The following is a 22,666-nucleotide window of genomic DNA, read 5'->3' as shown; positions in this document are numbered from 1 at the left end:
TCAGAAGGACAGATGTTTCTGTTCAATTCTTAAATCAATTTTTTCAAACACAAACACTATTTTAAAGCTTCTAGAGAGTAAAATATTAATGATAATTATAATAACAATAATAAAAACAAAAGCTCTCAGATCCATCAAACCAAGCAGCAGAAAGAACAATAACTGAAGAGAAAACTTTAACCTTGTAGACTTCATTATGTTCCAGCTGCTCTACAGACGCTGTGACCTCGAACTTAAGCAGGTCGTAACGTATGTGCAGCTCAATAACTTCATAATCAGACCCTGTGGTATTTAGGCAGCAGAACAACTAAGAATAACAACTACAAATAATGTTTTTAGGTTTCTGTTGTACTGCAAGGTTCTGTACAGGAGAACCAAACCAAGAGCAAATATTACGTCTCATTTACACCTGAGCACGAAGAGCCATCAACATTTAGCAAATTGAATCATCTTTGTTTAGATGCAAGAAGAATCATATAGAAATGAAAAAGTAGAAATAGAAATCCAGAGCAAAGATATCCTCTAATTCAGCGTAGCACATGTGCAGCTGCTGCGATTCACATAAGCATTCGGCTCGTCGCTGTTGCAGATTTTTCTCTCGCTGTTCTGGCTCACAGCGCTGCAAACACAAAAATAAATATCCCCAAAGCTGTGGAAGGGAGCTAATTAGTAAGAGTATTGTTACTCTCCACAGGAGTAGTCCAGCAGTAGAAATCAGTCCAATAACAAGGTGTGTAACATCTAGCAGGGTGACAGAAAAACCCAGGGTAACTTCTAAGGACCTCAACGTCTCTCTCACATTGTGTTTTTTAAACATGCTTCCATTTGTCACTTCAGTCTTTACTCTGAAATACAGGAAGAGAAATCATGGCTGAAACAATTTCTCATGAAACCAGGGGTGTGGTCCAACAGTCAGTTTGGTGAGGAAGGTTCCTAACTGAGAGAAGTGACCCAGAAGTATCTGTGTAGCAGCCACAATGAATCCAGATCATGAGCTTTATTAACTGATCAAAGTCTCTTCTTTCATCTTCTGTATCATTCAGTTTGCATTGGTAATGCCCATTATTGTAATGCTTTTTTAAGACGAGCAAAACTTTATTTCACTTTGGGTTAGCTGGGATAAGTGATGGATGGAGGGAATTTTACTTCAGCCACAGAAATCCTAAACAGGAAGGAGGAGCAGAGTTACAGTGGATCACTATCCAGCAGGGAAACAAGGTTTATTTCAATTTCTTGGCCATGAGTGAGATTTACTGAGTGGGCAAATTAGGGAGACGACACCATCAGATCCCGAGCCCTCCATGTGTTAATCAAGAGACGGCTGCTGTGCTACATCCATAAATAATGAATAAATTAGGAGCTAAAGCTGAAAGGACAGTTTATTTGTACCATCAGTGAAGATATTTTACATTTGAATTTTTTATTTAACATTTGCAAGATTCAATAACATAAAGAACCTGAACAAGAAAACATTTATGTGGATCAAAATACATTAAAACAAAAACTTTATAATAATAAACTTTATAATGTTGAAACTTTTCAACCAACTGATGAAAAGAAAGCTAACCACTTGACATGAACACTACAGTAGGACAGTTTTGAAAGCTTAAAATGGAACTAGGGGAAGAGTTTGATTCACAGCTGCCTCATCAGATTTTTACAGGAGATTCTATCTGAACTCTGTGGAGCCTGATCTCAAGCTTTTTGAGTCTGACACAGAAACCAGAGGATCTTTCTGTGTCTTCAGATTCACTGTGATCCAGTGATGGGAGTGATTTCAGCCCTGAGTGATCGCGCTGATGTTTGCACAGAGCAGACAATGAGGTGAATGTTTGGGCACATTGGTAACAGTGAAACAGTTTATTAGTAACGTGGGATCGTTTGTGTGCAGAGTATGATCTGAGATTCCTGAAGCTCTTGTCACACTGGTCACAGCTGTAGTTTCCTTCCATGTGTGTACGTTCATGAAGGTTACGACTATGTGACTGTGAGAAGCTTCTGTCACAGTGTCTGCACTTGTGTGGTTTCTCTCCTGTGTGGACTCGTTTGTGTGATTTAAGCTTCCATGCAGTGGTGAAGGATGACCCACACTGATCACAGAGGTGCTTTTTAACCCCACTGTGAATCAGTTCATGTCGTTTTAAGTGATGTGATGTGGTGAAGCTTCTCCCACATTCTTTGCAGTATTTCAGTTTGTCTCCAGTGTGTCTACGTTGATGTGTTTTAAGGGCAGCTTGCCGACTGAAAGTTTTTCCACAGAGGTCACAATGAAAGTCTTTCCCACCACCACAGTGATGACAGGGTTGAGAACTGGATCCATCTGTGTCGCTCTGCTTCTAAACAAAGACACAAAGACAGTGTAAGTCAGTCCTTCAACATTTGTATCCTGAACGTCGCCTGAAATAAAGAGCATCTCTGCAGACGTCCAACTACATTTGACTGTTTCAGTTAACACACTCAGTTTACTGGGCTGCAATAACTACAATACTACCACCATAATACTACAGTAATACTAAAATCATAACTGAAAGGAAAATCTGAATAATCACTCAGAGCTGCTTTTCCATGCAGTAGAATTGCTAACATGCTAACACAGTTTAATGAGCAGAGTTGTTCCAAACAGTCAGGCTAAAATGACAAGATAACAATATAAATACATACCTCACAGTAGCTGCACTTGTAGAGTCTCTTTCTGGTGTGGATCTGTTGGTGTCGTCTCAGGTGACGTGGAGATTTAAAAGTCTTCTCACACAGGTCACATTGATAAGGTCTCTCCTCAGTGTGGGTAAACATGTGTCGTTGTAAGTCTGTGTGAGTTATAAACTCTTTGCCACACTGTTCACAGCAGTACACATCATGTCTGTTGTGAATGCGTAGGTGTGTATTTCGGCTCTCTCTCAGGCTGAAAGTTTTTCCACAGATGTCACAGCTGTATGCCTTAATTCCAGAGTGGGTAACTAGATGCCTCTGTAAGTGGCTACTGTGAGTAAAAGCTCTGCCACACTGATCACAGCTGTACGCTTTAACTCCACTGTGGATGAGTTGGTGTGTTTTTAGGGAACCCTTCAAGGAAAAAGACTTTCCACACAAGTCACAGCTGAACGGTCTCTCTCCAGTGTGGATGACCTGATGCTGTTTTAGTTTAGCCCTCACAGTAAAACCCTTCCCACACTCGTCACAGGTGTGTTTTTTCTCTCCCTTTCTTCTGTGAGGTTTGTCGGCCTCCTGAGAGCGCTGACTTCTGGCTCCATGTTGGTCCTGCAGTGACAGAGATACAAACAGAGGCAGTGAGTGAAATGCAGTCGTGGAACAAACTCAACCTTCAAACTCCATTAACACTAGTTTTAAACCTGAAGGTGGAGCGTGGCACCAAACACCTTAAAGGTCTCTTATCCCCACCTGCTGGTAGTTCTAACACATTACATCCAACCTGCTGTTAAAGATAATTCATGACTGTTCAAACACTAAAATCATGCACACACACACACACACACACACACACACACACACACACACACACACACACACACACACACACACACACACACACACACACACTTTTATAATTTAGATTATTTTGTTGTTTCCTATTACATATTTCTATAATTTGTATAAATTTATACAGAATTATTCAGTGATAATAAATCCTATGTTTGTTTATTCTAAAGGAACCCCGTTAGCTTCCACAACAGATGTTGCTCGTCTTCCGTCAAATACTCACATAAAATATTACACAATGAAGTGGATTCAAGATATCCACATAATTTCACTCTTACATCCACAGTGAGGTTTCACAATTGTTCAAATATAAGCAATCAATAATAATAATAATAATATCAATAACATTGAGGCACATTACACAAATTTCAAAAACAAATCATGTCTTACAATATTTACAACAACTAAAAGCTCTGTAAATCGGCTTTTAAGTGTTCATTGAAGTTTTGAATAATTCTCTAATTTTTTAAGGCAACTTATTCCACTTAAAAGTTGCTCTAAATGTAACAGTTTTACAAAACGTTACTTTTAACTCGAGCATTTACTAAGTTGCAGCTTGTTGAAAACTGTGTAATATGATGATGTATTTCATCTGGATACTGCAGCTGAGCAGAATAAATGTGGTGTGTTTAACAGAATTGCTTTCTTTAGAACTACAAGTAAGCCATAGAATATTTTAGCCTGTACAGGAAGCCAAGAAAGGTTATTATGCATTTGATCAATATTAGTATAGTATGAACATCTTCACACTAATCTGGATGCCTTATTCTGGACTAACTGAAGTCTGTTAAGATCTGTCTTATTAGCTGCTGACCAAATGATTGAACAATACTCCAGATGAGACATTACTAGTGCATTAATGACATCTTTCATAATGAAGAAGTGATACACAAAGAGCATTTCATAGCCATAGCTATGCCTTGTCGGCAGAGTTATGTGACATTAGTGATGTTTGTACTTTCAGCGTTAACTTGGTTTTAAAGCCTTTAAAATATACGCCGTTCAATAGTCGACCTTCATCTGACAGAGAATGTGATGATTTTGTGGATAATTAAAGTCAGTCATATATCCACAAACACAACAAGCTGAAAGTCAGTGATGCTGCTCGGTTTGCAGTCCTGAACATCACGGCACAAGCAGGATTCACTGCACTGTTAATGTTAGCTGTGTTATATTGCTGCCTCTGTTCGGTGGTGTCGAGCCAAACGCACTTTAACGTGTGTTTGAACGAGCTGACGGTTCACTCGTTAAGCTGAAAGAAAGATGCTTTAATCACAGCAGTCACACATGTGTCCACTGCACCATCTGGAACTCTTCTTGTTTACACTCGTAATAACACAAACACTAAATCCTGCTTCTCTGGTGCTGTTTTGTAGCAGTGTGTACACCTGAGACTGTCACCTGTCTGTCTGTCCTGCACTCTCTCTCTGTTTCTTTCTCTCTGATTGTGGAATAAAAGTATGAACATGTGTTTATAAGTTACACTTGTGTTTGAATCCTGCAGCTTATCACACATTTGATTTCCATGTGTGACGACTGCAAGTGTCCAGAGTGAGGACAGACTGAGGGAGCCACTGCTGCACATCATCTGTGAGGCTTTGCAGCCCTGATGATCCACCAGGACAAACTCAGCAGTGTGTGAGGAAGAGGAGGAGGAAGAGCCAGCAGCAGCTGACAGATGGAGAGAATAGACAGACTGTTCCCTGTTTGTGAAGGACTGCTAGGAAAGTTTAACATAACTGTCTGTGCTGAATCAGTCTTATTAGGTAATGTTCAAATAATGTGATCATCCCAGTGTTTTCAGTGTGGGAGAAAGTACTCAGGGCCTTCAAGTTACACACTATGAAAGGCAGCAACAAGTTTAATGTTCAGAAACCTAAAGTCTGTATCAGCAGCAGAATGGAGCTAAAATAAATGTTGGTTTCAGTTCTATGAAGCTTTGAGTGTTTTGGATCAGTAGCTGCTGTGTTTGTTGCATCATATTGCTGTAACTGTTTATATGCTTTATATATTCTGAGCTAAGTTGATCTATAGTGTTACATCATATTCTATAAGGATGTTATGTGTTTGTAGACTTTCTGCCCAGTTTGACCCATTTAGCAGAAGTCAGCCTGTTTAAGGCTCTGATATCTATTCTGTGTGACTTAAAGCAGTTATGACATGGTCTGATTTTCTCACCCAATAAAGGAATATTTCATATATCAGTCGACTCTTCATTCTATCAGACACAGTTATCACAGCTCGTACATTTGCTTTTTACACATATATGTAAGCATTCAGCCACATTTAGTACCAACATATTAAATGAACAATATTTGTCTCTTATATATGATACATCTGTATACACACTGTCACAGATACTTGTCTGTGAGTGAAGTGATTAATATAATAACTATAATATTGGCCATATTATATTTACATTGCCACAGTGAGATGACTTTAGTCTCATGAACAACATCAGCTAATTGTTATTTACAGCTAATCTTAAACGACTGTTCAGCACAGAAATGAAGCCCAACAATCATGTTTCACAGTCCTGTGGTCTCAGCCTCAGATACTCATCAAATCACACAGAGCTCATGTAGAAACAAATGAACTAAATATGTTCTCCTTCATTTCTGTCAAACAAAGCTGTATGAAACGTTTCCAGCTGTTAGTATCATGGTTGCTAGGCAACCTGGGCAGCACGACGGAGGCTAGACGTCCCATTTCACGAGCCTACGAGCCTCGCACTTCGGCCTTAGCGGTCTTTGAGTACGCGGCCCTTGAGGACTTTAAAGCTGCAGAACCTGAATCGGGAGCCATGATGATCTCCAGCCTCGTGCTCGCCAACATTCTCACCTGAGTTAAGAAGACGATCACTGAAATGGTCTCAGCAGGTCCTTTGATGACAGCAATGAAATGCAGTGGTAAGGCTTTTTGGGGATTAAGTTCGTTTTCATGGCAAAGAAGGACGATGCAGTTCATCTGATCACTCCTCATAACATTCTGGAGTGCAGGCAAAATGCTATTATAAAAACTTAAGCAGCAACTTCTCCAGGTTCCAATATTTATGCAATTCTCAAACCTTTTGGCCACGACTGTATAACCTCTTCTGAAGTTTAGTGGATATTATACATGGTTATGCTCAGGATGTGTCGGCCAGTTTCCACTGGAAACGCCTTTTGGTTAAACTGTCAGCGAGGAATTTGCATTTGCACTGTTACATTTTTATATAACTTTAATGCACATAAACAACAGCTGCTTGTTTCAGTGAAAATACATTGATGGCTTTTTAATAAAGTTGTGCAGCTGTAAAGTATTTTGTCTGCTGTCAATTCTATCGTCAGCTACATCGTTATGGCAAATGTTCAAATGTATATGGTGATAAATATCTTTGGTCATATGGTCCTGCTCTGTCTGTCACCTTCTGTGTTGAGCTCATTGTTTCCTCTGTAGTGGCTGAGCTGAGTCCAAGTAGCTGAAAATGTTCCTCTGCTGCTCCGTCAGACTCTCCTCCTCCTGCTGATCAGCTGGGACACAAAACAGATCTTTGTTAGGCTCCACACTGCACTGAAGAGTCAAAGTGTCTCATATGTTCATCTGACAAGTAAAAGAACACATTGTTGTTTCCCGAGGTGGGCAACTTGTTGGAAACAAACACAAAAGCTTTGAGCACTGATACCTGCCATTGCTGGCATTGAAAGATGCAACGCCAGCAATGTGGATTGTCAAGACTCAAACCAATCATCAAGCAAAGACAACAGGGATCATTTGTTTCTGTTTATTTAGCATTCACAGCATTTGTAGTTGCCTTCTGTGCAGGGGAAGTCCACGCACACTGTGTGGTACCGCCATCCGCAGAAGGTGCATTCAACCTCTGTAAGAGAAACGAGATTGTCTGAGACTGAAATGATATTCACTAAAGAAGTGGTGATTTGTAAAACTTCACATTTTGATCCGGGACGTACTCTGCATAAAAACAAGCGCTCACTCTTCCTGCTCAACAAATGACAAGGGCGGAGCCTTATACCACGTGATACAGAAGCTGTGCCGTGTGATGCTAAAATTAGCAGGGAAAAAACAACGGAGAGCACGTCAGGGATGATGAGAAAGTGACAGGAGAAAATCCGTCCCGGTCAACCACCCAAACATCAATAACGGGAACCTTAGACAGCGCTTCCCTATACACGTCGAACTGATATTCACTAAAGAAGTGGTGATTTGTAAAACTTCAAGTGTATGATAAGGTGAAAACAAATACACAACTGCATGTCATGTAGTTGAAGGTTTTTTTCTTTTGGAAGACCAGAAAACACTGAAAGTTACAAATTAGTCCTTTATTTATCCAGGTAAAAAAAAATCTCATTGAGATTAAAAATCTCATTTCCAAGAGAGACCTGGCGTCATGGCAACACAAGTCACATACCACACAGGTATATAACATTTAAAACAAACACAATATCCCAACATGTGTAACAAATGTATTGTGCTTGAAACAAATTCAGAATAGGTGATAAAGCAGCTGCACATGTGTGTCACGAGTAAATCTGGCTGTATAACAAACAGAAACAAGTGATCTGCTGTCTTTGCTCAACGGTTGGTTTGAGTCTTGACAATCCACATTGCTGCCATCTTTCAATATGTTGAATGCACCAGTGTAAGTGCAGCCACTCAGACTCAATGTGTTCATAGAAACAGGCGCAGATGTGTCACGAGTTCATCCAGCAGTAGCTATGGCACTTGGCCACAGGGGGCAGCAGTGGACTGACCTGCATTCGAGACTGCTCCAGCTGCTCTGTGACAGTCAGTAGATCTGCTACAAATTGCAGATCATATGCAAGTTTTGGAAATGACATTATAAATATTCCTAACTCAGCCACGGCAGCATTGTTGATGTATTACCTATATACTACAAATTATTCCACCTGCTGAAAAGTGGATCTAATGTGGGCGGACTCACACTTAGCAAATAAACCTGTGATGTGAGAATGTAATCAAACTGTTGATCAGAGGCAAAGTAATTTAAAGTTTATGATGCTATCGTCTAATGTTAGCTGACATGATGTTAGCTTGTAAACTTATGTTGTTGTCTGGGTCTCATGTCTGATCTGATGATAATAACTGTGACAACACAGAGATTAAATAAAGGACGTTGGTGGGACTTCTTATGTTAGAACTATAACTTCAGTTAAGGAGTGAGACGTAAGGTGACAAGGAGAATGAAGAGAATGAGAAAGAAGTAACTGGGAAGAGAAAATGAAAACACAAATTTTAAATGATCAAATTTGTGTTAACAGATGATGGTGATTTTAAAAATTCAAGTAATTTAAAGGTTTTATCCTATTTGTTGTTGTTTTTTTCATATTCTTCTATTTGCAAGAGGTTATTAATAAAACAGGTTCTCTTTCTGGTTTCTCTTTTTGGACGCACTCTCTACAGCTTATCACATCCAAAATGGCGGATGTCAAGTACAAAACCTCGACAGAAACAATCAGCAAGAATTTTAGCATCAGTCCAAAATAAAACTGTCCAACTACAGAGTTTTAAAATCCAACTAAACTATGAACAGAGATCTTTTACAAATAGGCTATTGATGAGATGACAGTGGTAACAAAAACGTACACATCCGCGCACACAGACAAAATGGCGGGAGAGCGTTTAACGGTCGATCTCATGAGTCCGTTACCGTGAACTATGGAGCGGCAGATTTGTGCTGGAACTGAGCTGCACACAGCTGATGTTAGCCAGGAAACATTACACACTGCTAACGTTACCTTCACACGGAGCTCCACACGGAGACGATCAGCGTCAGGCACAAACACCAAGTTCAGAAAAGAGGAACTTTGAGCAGGAAGGAAAGAGTCAGAGAGGCGTTTGAGGACACGTTTACAACCACGAACATCAGAATCTGTCTGTGCTGCATTCAAGTGCAACTTGGAAACTCACTAATCTCTGTCATGTTGTCCAAAGATGATTTATTTCTGCTGGTTTTCTTGTTTGAAACACAAACATGTGTCAGCACTTTGTTGTTCTTCACCCTGCAGCATTTGAATATTTCAGGAGTAAACTGATCATAAATTCATGAAGTCATGACTGAAAGTGCAGACTGAGAGTGGATCACATGATGTTTGAGGTGTGTCATGTGACATGTTCAGTATTGTCACACATGTCTAGATTGTCCCTGATATCATAACTGCTCAAACACTGATGATTATATTTGAAGAATTATTCCTGATGGCAGCAAAGTTTGAATGGAGCTCTCTGTCTGTGCTGATTTGTCGCCCTCTGGAGGTCAAAGCACAAACTGCATGATGTCACTGTAACCACCACGGTGACAGGAAGTGTTTTTAAATGATGAAATATGTCAGTGATGCTGATAGTGTGTTCATCACAGACGTTCAGGCTTCGTGTTGACATGAATCAAAGTTAATGTCATTATGGACCAAGGACAGTACTCTGGGTCTCCTGCAGAACAACTCGAGCTGTGATACCTGAATGAAGAGCCTCTGCTGCTTTAAAGAAGGAGGCTCGAGGCAGAGGTGAGGTGCAGACCAACCAGCTTTTATTCAGCAACTTTAACAGAAGGATCAGAAAAATAAAACTATACAGCACAGTGATGCTGACTGAAGCCACAGCATTAAACTAAACAAACATCTGATCATCTTTAACAACATCTAATAAATAATGACAACTATTTACTCCTGTATTTCCTACAATAAAGCCTGTTCAGATATTTGTTGCTGATGGAAATGTAAAAGGCTCCCAGGAACCAAAGGACAAAAACAGAGGCAACAGTCACAGCTGCAAAGGATCCCCTAACACATAAACTGGTTCGAAGATATTTTCTAGCTCTGCAGAGGAGCTTGATTGCACGGACAGTAAAAAGTGGATTCAATAACAGCAGCGAGCGCTGAGTGATATAACGGTGCTGCGAGCAGCAGTGCAAAGGCTCACACAGAGACAGCAGCTACACTGTGTGTGGATGTGATCCACAGTCACAGCTGTGGGTTTCAGTCAGTGTGTCTCTAACTTCATGGTCACATTTTAAAGCTTATTGGAGCCAGAAGATGTTCAAGTAAAAGATTTATTGCTGTACTCGTCTACCAGGATAACAGGAGGTTCATAAAGCTGTGTAATACTTCAGCTTTACATCATGCAGTAGTAGTTGTGTCCCTTTGTGTTTATTAGTGTGTTCACACGTCTACTTTAACTTCACTCTGTAATGAAAGGATTCAAATCCCTGATAAATACATACATGCTGACTCTGAGTCTCAGTGAAGGAGGAAAGGATGGATGAAGGCAGCCTAGTGTGGGTCATGTGTGTCCAGCAGTCATCCAGGGCCTGGATCCATCTGTAACAGGAAGACAAAGTCCAGCCTGTAATCATCCTATCAGGCACAGCGTTTCCATCCAGCATCCTGACGACGCTAACAACCCGTCAAACGTCTCCTCTGGTCCACAGAAGTCACACTTCCTGTGTCATGTTTACCTTTTTAAGTGTGCTATTCAAGCCTGTGTGACCAACTCTGACTCTCCAGATTCCATCCTGGTCTCTGCTGCAGCTTCTTCTACACGACTGTTTTCTGTATAATAATATCTGCCTTTCCCGTCTCTGTCCCAGTGTGCCTGCCACTCGTCCTTCATCTTTACCTTCATTATACTCTTCACCTCACTTTCACTGTATTTTATAGTCAAACCTGCACGACTTCTTCTTGCTGCACCTTTTTAAACTTATCGTCCTGTTCATTGCATCAACACCGATATTCACAGGGAGCCATAAGAAATCCACTTCTATCCCTCTGTGTTTGATTCTATACAGTAAATGAAGTATATCAAAAACAATATGTTGCCTAGAGTCTGAAGACATATCACCTGTGCTCACTAGCACGCTGCTAGAGTCCCAGCAAACCACATACCTCCATATTAGTGCGTCCTCCACCCAGTTCAAGCCAGTAACATCACTACCAGCTCCCAGTATAAACTGCCACATCATCTGTAATTCTTTTACTCATCACCAAACTTATTTGTGGGAGAACAAATGCAGATGAGAACAGCTCCACTGTTACTTTGGTCCAACCAAGTTTCAGTTAAAAACATAAAATCAAGGCTGTGCTCAGTGATTAAATCATTAATTAAAAATGTTTTCCCAGCTAAAGATCTAACGTTTAATAAAGCCAACTTAAGTGTTTTAGAGGTATTACTTGTCCCCTCGTGTTTGGGAGCAGTCTGTGGCACACAAGGTATGTTTACTATGTTTAAAGATCTTTTAGAGTGCAGCTCTCTGTGTTTTGACCAGGCCACATGTCTCCTTCTGTCACCTAAAAGTACAGAGATTTTAAAACCTTCTAGTAAACAGGGTCCCAGCTTCTCCTGGGAAAAGTCACCACTGCCATAATCCTCATAGCCCGGACCCTTCACACATCACACATCAGACTGTGGAGACAGAGCGTGAAGGTGGTAAAGAGGAACTAAGGGGGGCGAGGCTGGGCAATGTGACTTCGATTGCTCTGTTGAGGGTGGGGCTCGATGGCGAACCTTTGGCCGCTCTGGTGGGGGGTTTATGGGGGACAAAAAGGGATTGGGACGGGGGGTAGATCTGAGCCCAGCATTGACCCGCTCCATCATCTCCTCAGTGAATTTCAGGTGTGGGGGGGAGGGAGAAAGGGAGGGGGAGGAGGGTGATGGCCTGTCAGGGGTTTGGGGGACAGGGGAAGGTTGTGGTCCCTTGTCCTGGTCGTTGGTGTTGTTGAGAGAGTTGGAGGCAAATAGGGACCCCTCTTCTTGCCTTTCTGAGGCTCTTCCCGGGTGGGGGCAAATGGAGCTCCTCCTCAAGGTTTCTGCTGGGCTTTGTCTGTTCTTGGAGTACTGTTTGTTCCTCTTTATGAGATAACTCCTCGTTTATCTCAGCCTTGGCACCAAGCACAGATGGATAACGTATGGAATAAAACAAGTTGGAGGTTTAATAAACTTAAACCTACACCATCCTCCCTATTCTGGTATTTTAAAGAGTACTTAGCGTAAATATTAAGCAACCTAACTAATAGGGTTCCAACTCCCAGCAACAACAAAAATAAATAAATAAAAAATAGGGAACCACCCCTCACGCGCCACCCCATGATGCTTAATCGACGTAATCAACCTTAATTTGATGCAGTGTGAAAAAAAAATGCACAGAAATCAATTATTTTTCAAGAAATATTAAATAGATTCAACATCTTTCTTCAACAAAATTGCAGACTGCACAGATGGTACCTTCCCAAAGGAAAAAGTACTATAGCTTACTAGGGTATATATATTAGACTTAATAGTCACTATATACAGTAATGGACTTCTATTCATTTTACATCAAATTAAAACTTTGGGTGTCAGATAAGTATTTATTAAAAGCTGGACATTTTAAATGAGAATAAGAAAGAAAAGTCTGTCTTTGTGCCCCCTTTTCCCTGTTAATGCCCTATCGGCCCCCCTGGCTAAACTTTGCTAGATCCGCCCCTGCACAGTTACCAGCGTCAGCTACGTAGTAAAAGATCCTCGAGTAGAAAGTAATATTAAATAAATTGTAACAACAGCTTATCAAGCTTAAACGTGCTGCTGTTGTTCAGCCGCTGGTTTCCTCTTTCTGGTGCAAAGTGGGCCAAAAACAAACAAGAGAGACGGACTCGCGACAGAAAAGCCGATCAGCTGATCATTAAGCGAGAGGCAGTCGCTTGTTAAGCTTAACGTGGGAATGCTTTACAAACATTCAGAGATGGACTTACACACTTGCTTTACTTCTCTCGGGATAACTTTGTCGGAGATGAAATGCTGGGTTGCTAGCGAAGCTCCACATGCTATCCAGACCACCGACAGGTCCCGCATGCCACAGCCGCTCTATCACGTGATGCATACTGCTCCGACGTGCTAACGTTCTGAGGCGAGTTACGGCGTGTTGCAAGTTTTGTGAGGTGCTTTCGTGATATTTAATGGATCGGATTACATTTTTTATTTTTCTCCGATATCCGATCCAGTAATTTAGGTCAGTATCGGACCGATACCGATACGTAATATCGGATCGGTCCATCTCTACTACAAATTGCAGATCATATGCAAGTTTTGAAATGACATTATAAATATTCCTAACTTAGCCACGGCAGCCATGTTGATGTATTACCTATATTGGTATCACTGTGGGGTTGTATACTGTTGATCTAAGGTGGAATTACCCTGTGGAAATAGGAATTTTCCATTTTAGAGCATTTTGAAATCACTGAAAGTTAGGTCAATTATGGACAATTTGAAAGGGCTTTTATTTTTGAAAGCAAAATCAGAATGACTTGATACTGATATGGTATCACTGTGGGGCTTTATACTGTTGATCTAAAGTGGAATTACCCTGTGGAAACAAGAATTTTTCATTTTAGAGCATTTTGAATCGTTAGAAGATTAAGTCAAATATCCGCAATTTCAAAGGGCCATTACTATGAAAAGCAAAATCAGAATGACTTGATATTGATATGGAATCACTGTGGGGCTGTATACTGTAAATATAGAGTGAAGCTATCCTGTGGAAACAGGAATTTTCCATTTTAGAGCATTTTGAAATCACTGAAAGTTAGGTCAATTATGGACAATTTGAAAAGGCTTTTATTTTGGAAGGCATAATCAGAATGACTTGATATTGATATGGTATCACTGTGGGGCTGTATACTGTTGATCTAAAGTGGAATTACCCTGTGGAAACAAGAATTTTTCATTTTAGAGCATTTTGAATCGTTAGGAGATTAAGTCAAATATCGGCAATTTCAAAGGGCCATTACTATGAAAAGCAAAATCAGAAAGAATTAATTTTGATATGGTATTACTGTGAAAAAGCCTGCGGTTGAAAAGTGTTGATACAAAGTTCAAATAGTATTTGGAAATACGACTTTTGCTTTTAAGAGCATTATGAATTCATTGAAAGAGTACTTCAAAAATGAAGATTCACAGGGCTTTTACTTTGAAATCCAAAATAAGATGGCCTTGATAGTGACAGGGCACAATTAGGGTACAAGGCTGTGTCATATAGATGTAACATTAGAGTTTGTAAAAAAAAAAAAAAGCCTAAATTATATGTTATTATGTTCTTAACATATCTGTTTATTCACTCGAAGTTGGCTTTTATTTTGAAATCCGGTTTCCACATCCATTCCCGTAATACTTTGAATACACAGGGAACGTAAAACAAACTGGAGGCTGGCTTGACATCAGTGAATGCCTCTGTTAGCTACACAGAGTTGCTCAGAGTGCTTGTGTTACACTAGCTAATCTACTCAGTCACTTTAACAGAACTATTAACATTCACATCTCACAGAACTGATTTGATTGGAGCATTACAACACGTTTGCACAGAGCATAGGAGCGCACTGACTCTGCTTCACGAGCGCTCCACCTAACGAGCGGGCTCGCGGTGCGGTCGCGCGGGACACTCCTCTGGTTTTCTCCCGTGTTTACATATAAATAACTTTGGCGGACCGCCTTAACTCTCCCATTCACATTAACGTGGGTAACCATGGTGACAATAAACAACATTTTCGGTGCGAGCACCGTGTACCGACCTGTAAAAGCAGGTGAAGAGCAGAGTAAGGAAGACACGATGCGTCTCTGCTTTCCTCCAGAACGTGTCTGAGGAAGCAGCGGAAGGTGGGCTCCACTTACTGCTCCCCGAAACCCCGGAGCAAGCACCAAAGTTCCGCCCTCACTGCTTTCTAACATAAAATGAATCCCTGTTACATGGATTTTCTATCCTCTTAAAGAAACTGAAAATAAATACATATAGCAATGAAAAATGTCCCGTTACATGAGTGTTTTACACAAAATAATATTCATGTGGTCATTCCCTCACAGGGGTGCCACAACTACACTGCTGTTTTGACAGAGACACAGTGTGTTTATCTAACTTGGCTGAAGCCAAAGTTCTCCAGACAAATTCAGTCTGTTTCTGCCAAGTGTGAACTCACTGGATGAGCGCCAGATACACAGAATCAAAAAGGGATAAATTACTTTTCTTATGTCATGTTCCCGTCACAAACTGGCTCAAGGAGAGGGGAAGCAGGAGTCCACAGATGAAATGTTCCTATAAATAAAGTGGAATTTATTCAAACTTTACCAAAACTTCAACACATCAAATACAAGCAGTTCAGCAGGGAGTGGATGTGTGTTGCATGTGCCAGGTGGATGCAGAGAGAGGCCAGGGCCACGTTCAAACCTGAACACGCTGCACAGTGTTTTGTTCCATTTGTTAGGGATGAATGAAATGCTTCCTTGAAAGGATGTGTGCAGTCACCAGTGGGCGTGGAAGCATGTGCGCCCTCATTTGGTGGGTGTGCAAGAAAAGTCATTGTTACGCCCCAGTCTAGGGGTACAGGAACGCAACACAAGTTTGGAAGGATTGCCCCGCCCTGGTCCCCAAAACCATACACAAAGGGAAACCAATTTCTTAGTGAATCGTGATTTATTTTTCTACACTGCAAAAAAAAAGCTCCGGGGTGAACAAAGGCCAAAATAACAAACAAAACAAGCTAAGTCAGGAGAAGGTGTTATCTAAAACCCTATGTGAAATCAAACATCAAACAAAAGACAAGCGCTACACCTAACTCCCTAACTGAAATAAACAGGAGAAAACAGTGCAAGGAAAAACAATAAGGCAGCTCACCCCTTCTGTTGCAGTGCTATTTACAATGAAAACTAATGTACACACTATATACAAAACTCCGAAAAGTCGCAAAAAGTCACAGGCACAAATGTCTCAGGTGTTGGAGGCCAGGGTCAGGTCTGCTGCTGCTGTCAGTGGCTGCCCCAGGACAACTGCTGGTGAGGGATTTGAAGAGGATCACATGGCCAGGGGACCAATCAGCAGCCGTCAGCTCATCCACTGCGGGACCTGCAAAACTTAAAGGCACAGACAACAACAGCCACCAAAACAGATTATGGACAGGGCCATAACAGTCATCCTGTCACACAGCAATGCCTACATAAATCACACCACTCTGCTTAAAATAATAATGTTTAGTGAAGCAGGTGAAGCAAAGGGCTGCTTTTAATAGGCTGGGAGACCCAGGTGTGCTGCTTTAGCTGCTGAGCCTCTTATGACAGAACAGCGGAGAGTGGTAAGAAGGGAGGAGGGGGTCTGGCTGTGTTTGTGAACGATAGATGGTGTAACTCTGGGCATTTCTCTATCAAAGAGACGCTATGCTGTAAGGACATTGAGCTGCTAGCGGTTAGCATGAGACCGTACTATCTACCACGAGAGTTTACACACGTGATTATGATAGCTGTGTATGTCCCGCCCTCTGCTAACGCTGCAGCAGCCTGTGAGGTCCTGCACACTGTAACCAGCAGACTCCAAACACAGCACCCTCAGGCCCTTTTCCTGATCTCTGGGGACTAGTGGGCCTAGTGCAGGGGTCAGCAACCTTTAACACCCAAAGAGCCTTTTGGACCCGGTTTCCACGCAAAGGGTCAGGGTTCGGGAAAACACTGGGAGCCGCAAATACTTTGTGACATCTAAAATGAAGATAACACTGTGTATATTGTTTTTACCTTTATGCTTTGTGTGAACAACTACAGTGTGTTGCTTATGAAATCCATGAAGTGCTACAGAGAAAATTACATTTGATTTATGTAATGAAGACATTTTGAGCTCTTAAAGAAATATAACAAAGGAAAGCTGAACTACAATGATCCATGTAGCAAACACAAACTGTTATATCGCCTTTGGGCTTTTGGAGCCTTGACCTGACTTTTAAAAAATAATTGGAAAAAAGCTCTATGCTGCTACAAAATGAAAAATAGATTTATTTTTTTTGAGAAAAAAAAGTAATAGAATATAAATGTATTTTTATATTTCAATATCACAATAATCTTCCAATGTAGAACTACAAGTTAAAAAAGAAGTAACATAAATCAAATCCACTTCAGCTAAATACTTCTCATTTATTTCCATCTTACATGCTGTGACTGCAGCCATTCCCACATCTCTGTGAATGGGACTCATGGACATGGATCAGTGGTTGTTGATCAATGGTCCTGAGAATCTGCATAATTAAGATGAAGGAACGGAGCTCCCAGCCCATCGTTCCTGCAGCTGCTTTCAGTCTTTATGCAAATGTCCTGTTTGTAAGACTGAAACCTGCAGCTGAGACTGAAGACGTCACCTGATGATGACGACACGTTTCTCCCACAAAACGCTGCGTCCAGATGAACAGAAGCAACAGACTGACTTTCCTGGATGATTGAGATGCATCAAGACTTCATTGTGTGTTACTTCTCATTCAGCACAGACACATTATTCCTGTTAGGTCATGTCAGCTGTCACTCAGTACAAGCACAACTGTGAACAACACAAACTTCTCTTCAATGTGTCACAGAAACACTAAGTGTGAGAGCCTGTATGACACACAGGACAGACTGTAAGCTCTGCTGGCTGCACAGCACTTTGTAGCAGTTTTCCAACATGTCCTCCACCCGTGATGTCAGTGGTGGGACCCCAGTCACAGCACTCAGCACCACCTCCTTTAAATGGATTTTATAGCAGTTACTCCCGTTACTCGGTGCAACGCTTCTTAAATGTGTTTTTGCAGGATAAAACACAGCAGGTGGTGTAGAGAGGACGTCAGCTGACGGAGCAGAGGGAGGCAGACTGTGGATAAATGACAGAGTGAGAGGAGAGCAACCATGACAGAAGCACAGGTGTGGCAGATAGAAGTGGCTTTATAGACACTTATTGTCAGTCCTCGTGCATGCTGTGGAAATAAGTGTCTGTGTCATGAGGTGACATGTGAGCTTATCTTTGGTCAATAAAGCTGAACGACCAGTTTTCACTTTGCTTGTTACGCTTGTTTAGTGACGTCTGGGTTTCTGTGGAGCCCGAATTTTGATGAGTTCTGGTGAAATCATCTGAGATCATCTGAGCATCGGTGAAGAGTCAGCAGAGAAAGTGTGGGACAGAAGTTTGCTTTGGACACATGGACTGAAATCAAAAAGGAACAAACAGGATTTCCAATGGACAGTATGGAGAAGTGAAAGTACACAAAGGCTGTGCTGGAACACGTGTGTTACACTTTTTGACAGCTGAGAACAAAACACAATATTTTGCATCATCTCTGCAGTGTCTCTTCTTTCCTCTGCTGTTGTGCTTTTAGCTCCAAACTGTTTCAAATGGTTTGTCAGCAAGCTGACCTCTGACCTCTGCAGTACTAACTCCTGACCCGTACAAAGAGCGGGCGTTTCTGACCTTTGACCTGCAGCTGTATGTCTCTCAGTCTCAGTTCTTCTCTCCGTCACTGATGGAGCAGGTGTAGTTGCTGCTGACAGTCAGTCGTTTGTTTTCTCAGAGTGAGGCTGAAGTCTGAACTGTTCAGAGCATCAGGTCTCATCAACGTGCGCTGCTGTAACGCCGCTTTGTCCTCTGAGATCACCAGGTATGAAACCTGAGTGCTGACAGAGCAGCATGTTCCCCCTCATTCACCTCCACCACCACAGCCAAGGCATGCTGGGAAACTGAGGACACACAGACGGAGAACTGAAGTGTCTGCTGTGTGTTCATCTCAGAGTCCTCACAGGTGACACATTAGCTCCAGAACACCAAGCCAGGTGTTTGAAGCCTGACAGGGATTCTTCCCATCCAGAGGGAGGATTTAGCTGCACAACAATGAACATTAGTGTGTAGTTTAGAAACACAGACTGTGCCTGCACTGCATCTAGTGAAGAAAAGTGTTACTGCGAGAGAACCAGGCTCCTTTAAAGCAGCTGATATTAAGGTTGAAAAATCAACAATAAGCTGATGTAATCAACGTTTCACAAAATGGTCAGCAGCTAAAATCTGGAGCCGTTCTTTGGTGGTAATTAACAGTTTGTTCTTGTTAGCTAATTATGTCATTAAAGGTAGCAGCAGAAGCCTTGTGTTGAAAGCCCATTCACTCACACATTCACACAGTATGTGTGTGTCTGTGTTACACTGTGGACATCCCTTCTGTTGGAGCGCCATCTTGTGGCAGGTTTAAGAAATGTTCTTCTTGTAAATCCAAACTGATGCACCTCCATAGCAGACTGTGGAGGCTTTCAGTGACATGAAGACTTGATTTATACTGTCATATTCTCCTGTTACACAAAGCACAGCACGCTGAACATGGATGAACTGAAACTCCCAGCATCTGACTGAGGAAAAGCACAAATCATTCTCACACTGACTCCTGCTTGATTTTAGATTTGCTTTCAAATCCTCACACTTTCATATGAAGCACTAAATGGGCTCCAGACTGTTTATCTCAGCTTCCTGTCAAACACACTGCTGCTCACACCGAGGCTCAGTTTACTCCTCCAGCCTGGCTTAACCTGCTGTCTGTTAAAAACAGTCCCACACTCCTCTGTTTAATCCTTCTGATCAGACTCTTTGATTTTGTATTGTTTTTACCTGAAGTTGTGTTTTTGACATGGTTCTGTCTGTGAAATAAAGCTCACACACACACTGCTACAGTCCTTCATACACTTAGAAACGAAGCTGCTCCTTTCCTCAGTGCTGACACATAAAGAAGAGTTGCTTTTATATCCAACACGTCTCTGTTCCAGAAAACAGCTTCAGCAGCCTCTGAGTCTGAACTTGGAGTTGGTTATAAGCCACAGGCCTGTGTGCACAGCAATGAGGAAATATAATGCAGTAAGTGAAACATGGATGTGTGGAACAGATTATCCCAAAGGTTGATTCTGTTCATCTGGACGTTCTCAGTGAAACATTTGGTCTCTCGGTCAGGTGACTCCTTTAGTCTCAGCTGACTGCAGCTTTCCAAACCTTTGTCACTGGATCACTCACTTCATCTCCAACGTGTCCCTGACACAGACAGCTGGAGCCGTTACAGCAAAATCATTGATCATCGTTTTTAGAACATTAGCTGGTGTTGGTGGGCAGGCTAGCAGTGCTAATTGTTAGCACTAGTTCTGCTGCTCTCCCTTTGTCTCTGTTATTGTTGGTCTTTAGTGAACAATAGAAAGTGTCTTCATGAGACTGTTGCCTAATGTTCAAATGTAGATAACACCACCTGCACCAACCTGTTACACAGCACAACCCTCTGGTGTAGCTTTGGCTGGAGCACATATTGGCAGCTCCAGTGACATCACCACTCCATGGTGACATCATCTCTACAGACTGTGGCTGTTACATATCCTCACCTGGTAATAATAAGACTGTCCTCAGCTGCACACAGCTCCAAGATGAACAAACTGAAGTAAATACAAATTAGAGTTACGATAGATTGAAATCTTGTAATCAGAGCTAATTCTTAGTGAAACTCTCACAACATCATATCATGATCCTGGGTTAGTGTCTCGGTCTCAGATCACAACATCAGCACAGGCTTGGCTTGGGTGAGGTATTGAGTGGTTCTTGTCCATGACAGCTGCAGGTACAGTGCCATCAGCCATGCTGCACCACATGTCTGCCCAGGAACATTAGTGTGGCTGAGTCTCATGTAAACATTGTGCTAAAGTGGTGGGAAAGTGGCTGCAAGCTGGCTGCACTGTGTCCAATACTCTCAGTATGATATCCACAAACCTCTGAGTGTCACAGAGTGGGCCTGTGCTCAGCTCACTGTGCCCCATTCAATTCTACTTGCATAGTTTTACAAGTAAAATTAAAAGTTGCTCAATGATAAGTTATTGTAGTAACAACTAAGTCCATGGTCATTATTTGTTAATAGTAGCTTAAAGCTTCTGCACCAATCATGGAGCAGCAGGTTTAGAGCATGTGGATCTACAAAAGTAAGTCCCAGTAAGATGGGCTGAGCCTTACATACTAGAAGAAACATGTCATTCCCAGCAGATGAAGCGCCCTTTAAAGCAGGATCTCACTTTAAACCTAAAGAACTTGCTATGAGCATGCAGTGCATTCATGGTTATTATTCATACGATTGTGGGGAGCTAATAAAGTGCAACTATCACATTACATTTTATTATTAAATTGTTGTTAACAATCCCTTCACTTCTGCTTATCTAATTCATGGTTGCAGGATGGCTGACAGCTTCCATTAGGCAGGAGGTAATGTCCATTCTGGCCACAGTGCAACCCACAATGTGTAACTGACACTATTATATTGCATTATGTCACATTGTTACATCTTTTTAATAAATGATGACAGTCAGCTGAATTTGCTGCCCCCTTGGTGGAGGACATCAGGATCAGCAGCTGCTGCTCCATCACAAACACCACAGAAGAAGAACAACACTGGATCAGATTATCTGGACGTGTTTGACAGGGACAGTGTTCATGTTCATGGACATCAGGACAAAAACAGACGATGGAAACCTGCCAGATTTGAGCTAAACTGCTCGTTTCCATGTGTAGTCCCTGGGAGGTCACATGACCAACAAAGACACACAAGCTGTGTCCCAAAACGTCGGCCGCATCCTCCGGAGGCCGCATTTGAAGGCCGATGACGTCACAGCCAGGCGACGAAGGCTGTCCCGATTCCTCGACTCCTTCAAATGCGTCCTTCATTCCCCCGAGTTTGAAGGATGGGTCGGGTGTGTCCTTCGTGGCCCACCATATCCCAGAATTCATAGCGCGGCCCAGCCAAATTTCAGCTGCCAACAATGGCGGCCGCTACTAAGTTTTAAAATTTAACGAGGGAGCACTACTTACTTACAATGAATTCCTTACACTATATAATTTTCCCGTCAGTGTTGGGGAATTCTCAATGGTGCTTGGTGCCATACCCTCAGGGACTTTAATGTTATATAAAAACACTGACAGCTCAATATCTGCCTCAGTCACTCTCCCTGATCCAGCTGAGTCAGCAGTGGGAAAAATCTGCTTTTCACAGGAACTTGGTAACAGCAATAAGAGAATACGTAGTTTATTCCAAGAAGATATCATGTCTCTCCCATATATAGAATATCTTACTGGAACCGACATGTTCCAGATATCACCTGGAAGACAGTCTGGATGATCCCATAAATATCTAATTGTGAACAAGGTGAAGGAAATCTCATATAAAATTCTTCATAAATGTGACCCAGCCAGTCACTATATGGTAACATTTAAAAGAGACATAAATACTAATTGAACTTTCTGTGGGGATCATCCAGAAACTGTGGCACATCTCTTTTGGTTCCTCTACACAGAGATTCTGGAAGAATTTAGCAGTTTTGTTATTGTCCATATTTTAAGGGAGTTTTC

At 41.7% G+C, this 22,666-nt stretch overlaps 2 protein-coding genes across 2 annotated transcripts in view; both read right to left on the bottom strand.

Annotated features, from left to right (window-relative positions):
- The window catches only part of LOC146640628 (uncharacterized), an 89,516-nt gene that overhangs the window by 1,891 nt on the left and 64,959 nt on the right, over positions 1-22,666 (bottom strand). The gene's annotated exons all lie outside the window — the stretch shown is intronic.
- On the bottom strand, positions 1,362-6,979 carry LOC146640633 (uncharacterized). Its single transcript, XM_085400013.1, has 4 exons — positions 6,905-6,979; positions 6,340-6,380; positions 2,662-3,258; positions 1,362-2,336 (listed from the first exon to the last, which is right to left on the bottom strand). Exons 3-4 carry the CDS (start codon positions 2,791-2,793, stop codon positions 1,650-1,652), a joined length of 819 nt encoding a protein of 272 aa, XP_085256139.1. The 5' UTR covers positions 2,794-3,258; positions 6,340-6,380; positions 6,905-6,979; the 3' UTR covers positions 1,362-1,649.

The sequence above is a fragment of the Rhamphochromis longiceps genome, unplaced genomic scaffold (genome assembly GCF_057381845.1).
Source record: "Rhamphochromis longiceps isolate RC_006_pf unplaced genomic scaffold, R_longiceps_female_GT1.1 unmapped_scaffold_4, whole genome shotgun sequence".
In the NCBI taxonomy this organism is placed as follows: Eukaryota; Metazoa; Chordata; class Actinopteri; order Cichliformes; family Cichlidae; genus Rhamphochromis; species Rhamphochromis longiceps.
The sequence above is the reverse complement of the archived record's forward strand: the minus strand, read 5'-3'. Positions and strand labels throughout refer to the sequence as shown.

What these genes read in the sequence shown, in the direction of transcription:
- LOC146640633 (XM_085400013.1), bottom strand. Translation starts at nt 2,793, where the DNA reads ATGTTTACCCACACTGAGGAGAGACCTTATCAATGTGACCTGTGTGAG. An exon ending in ACAAGTGCAGCTACTGTGAG is followed by an intron (nt 2,337 to 2,661) that starts GTATGTATTTAT and finishes GTCTTTGTTTAG; the next exon opens with AAGCAGAGCGACACAGATGG.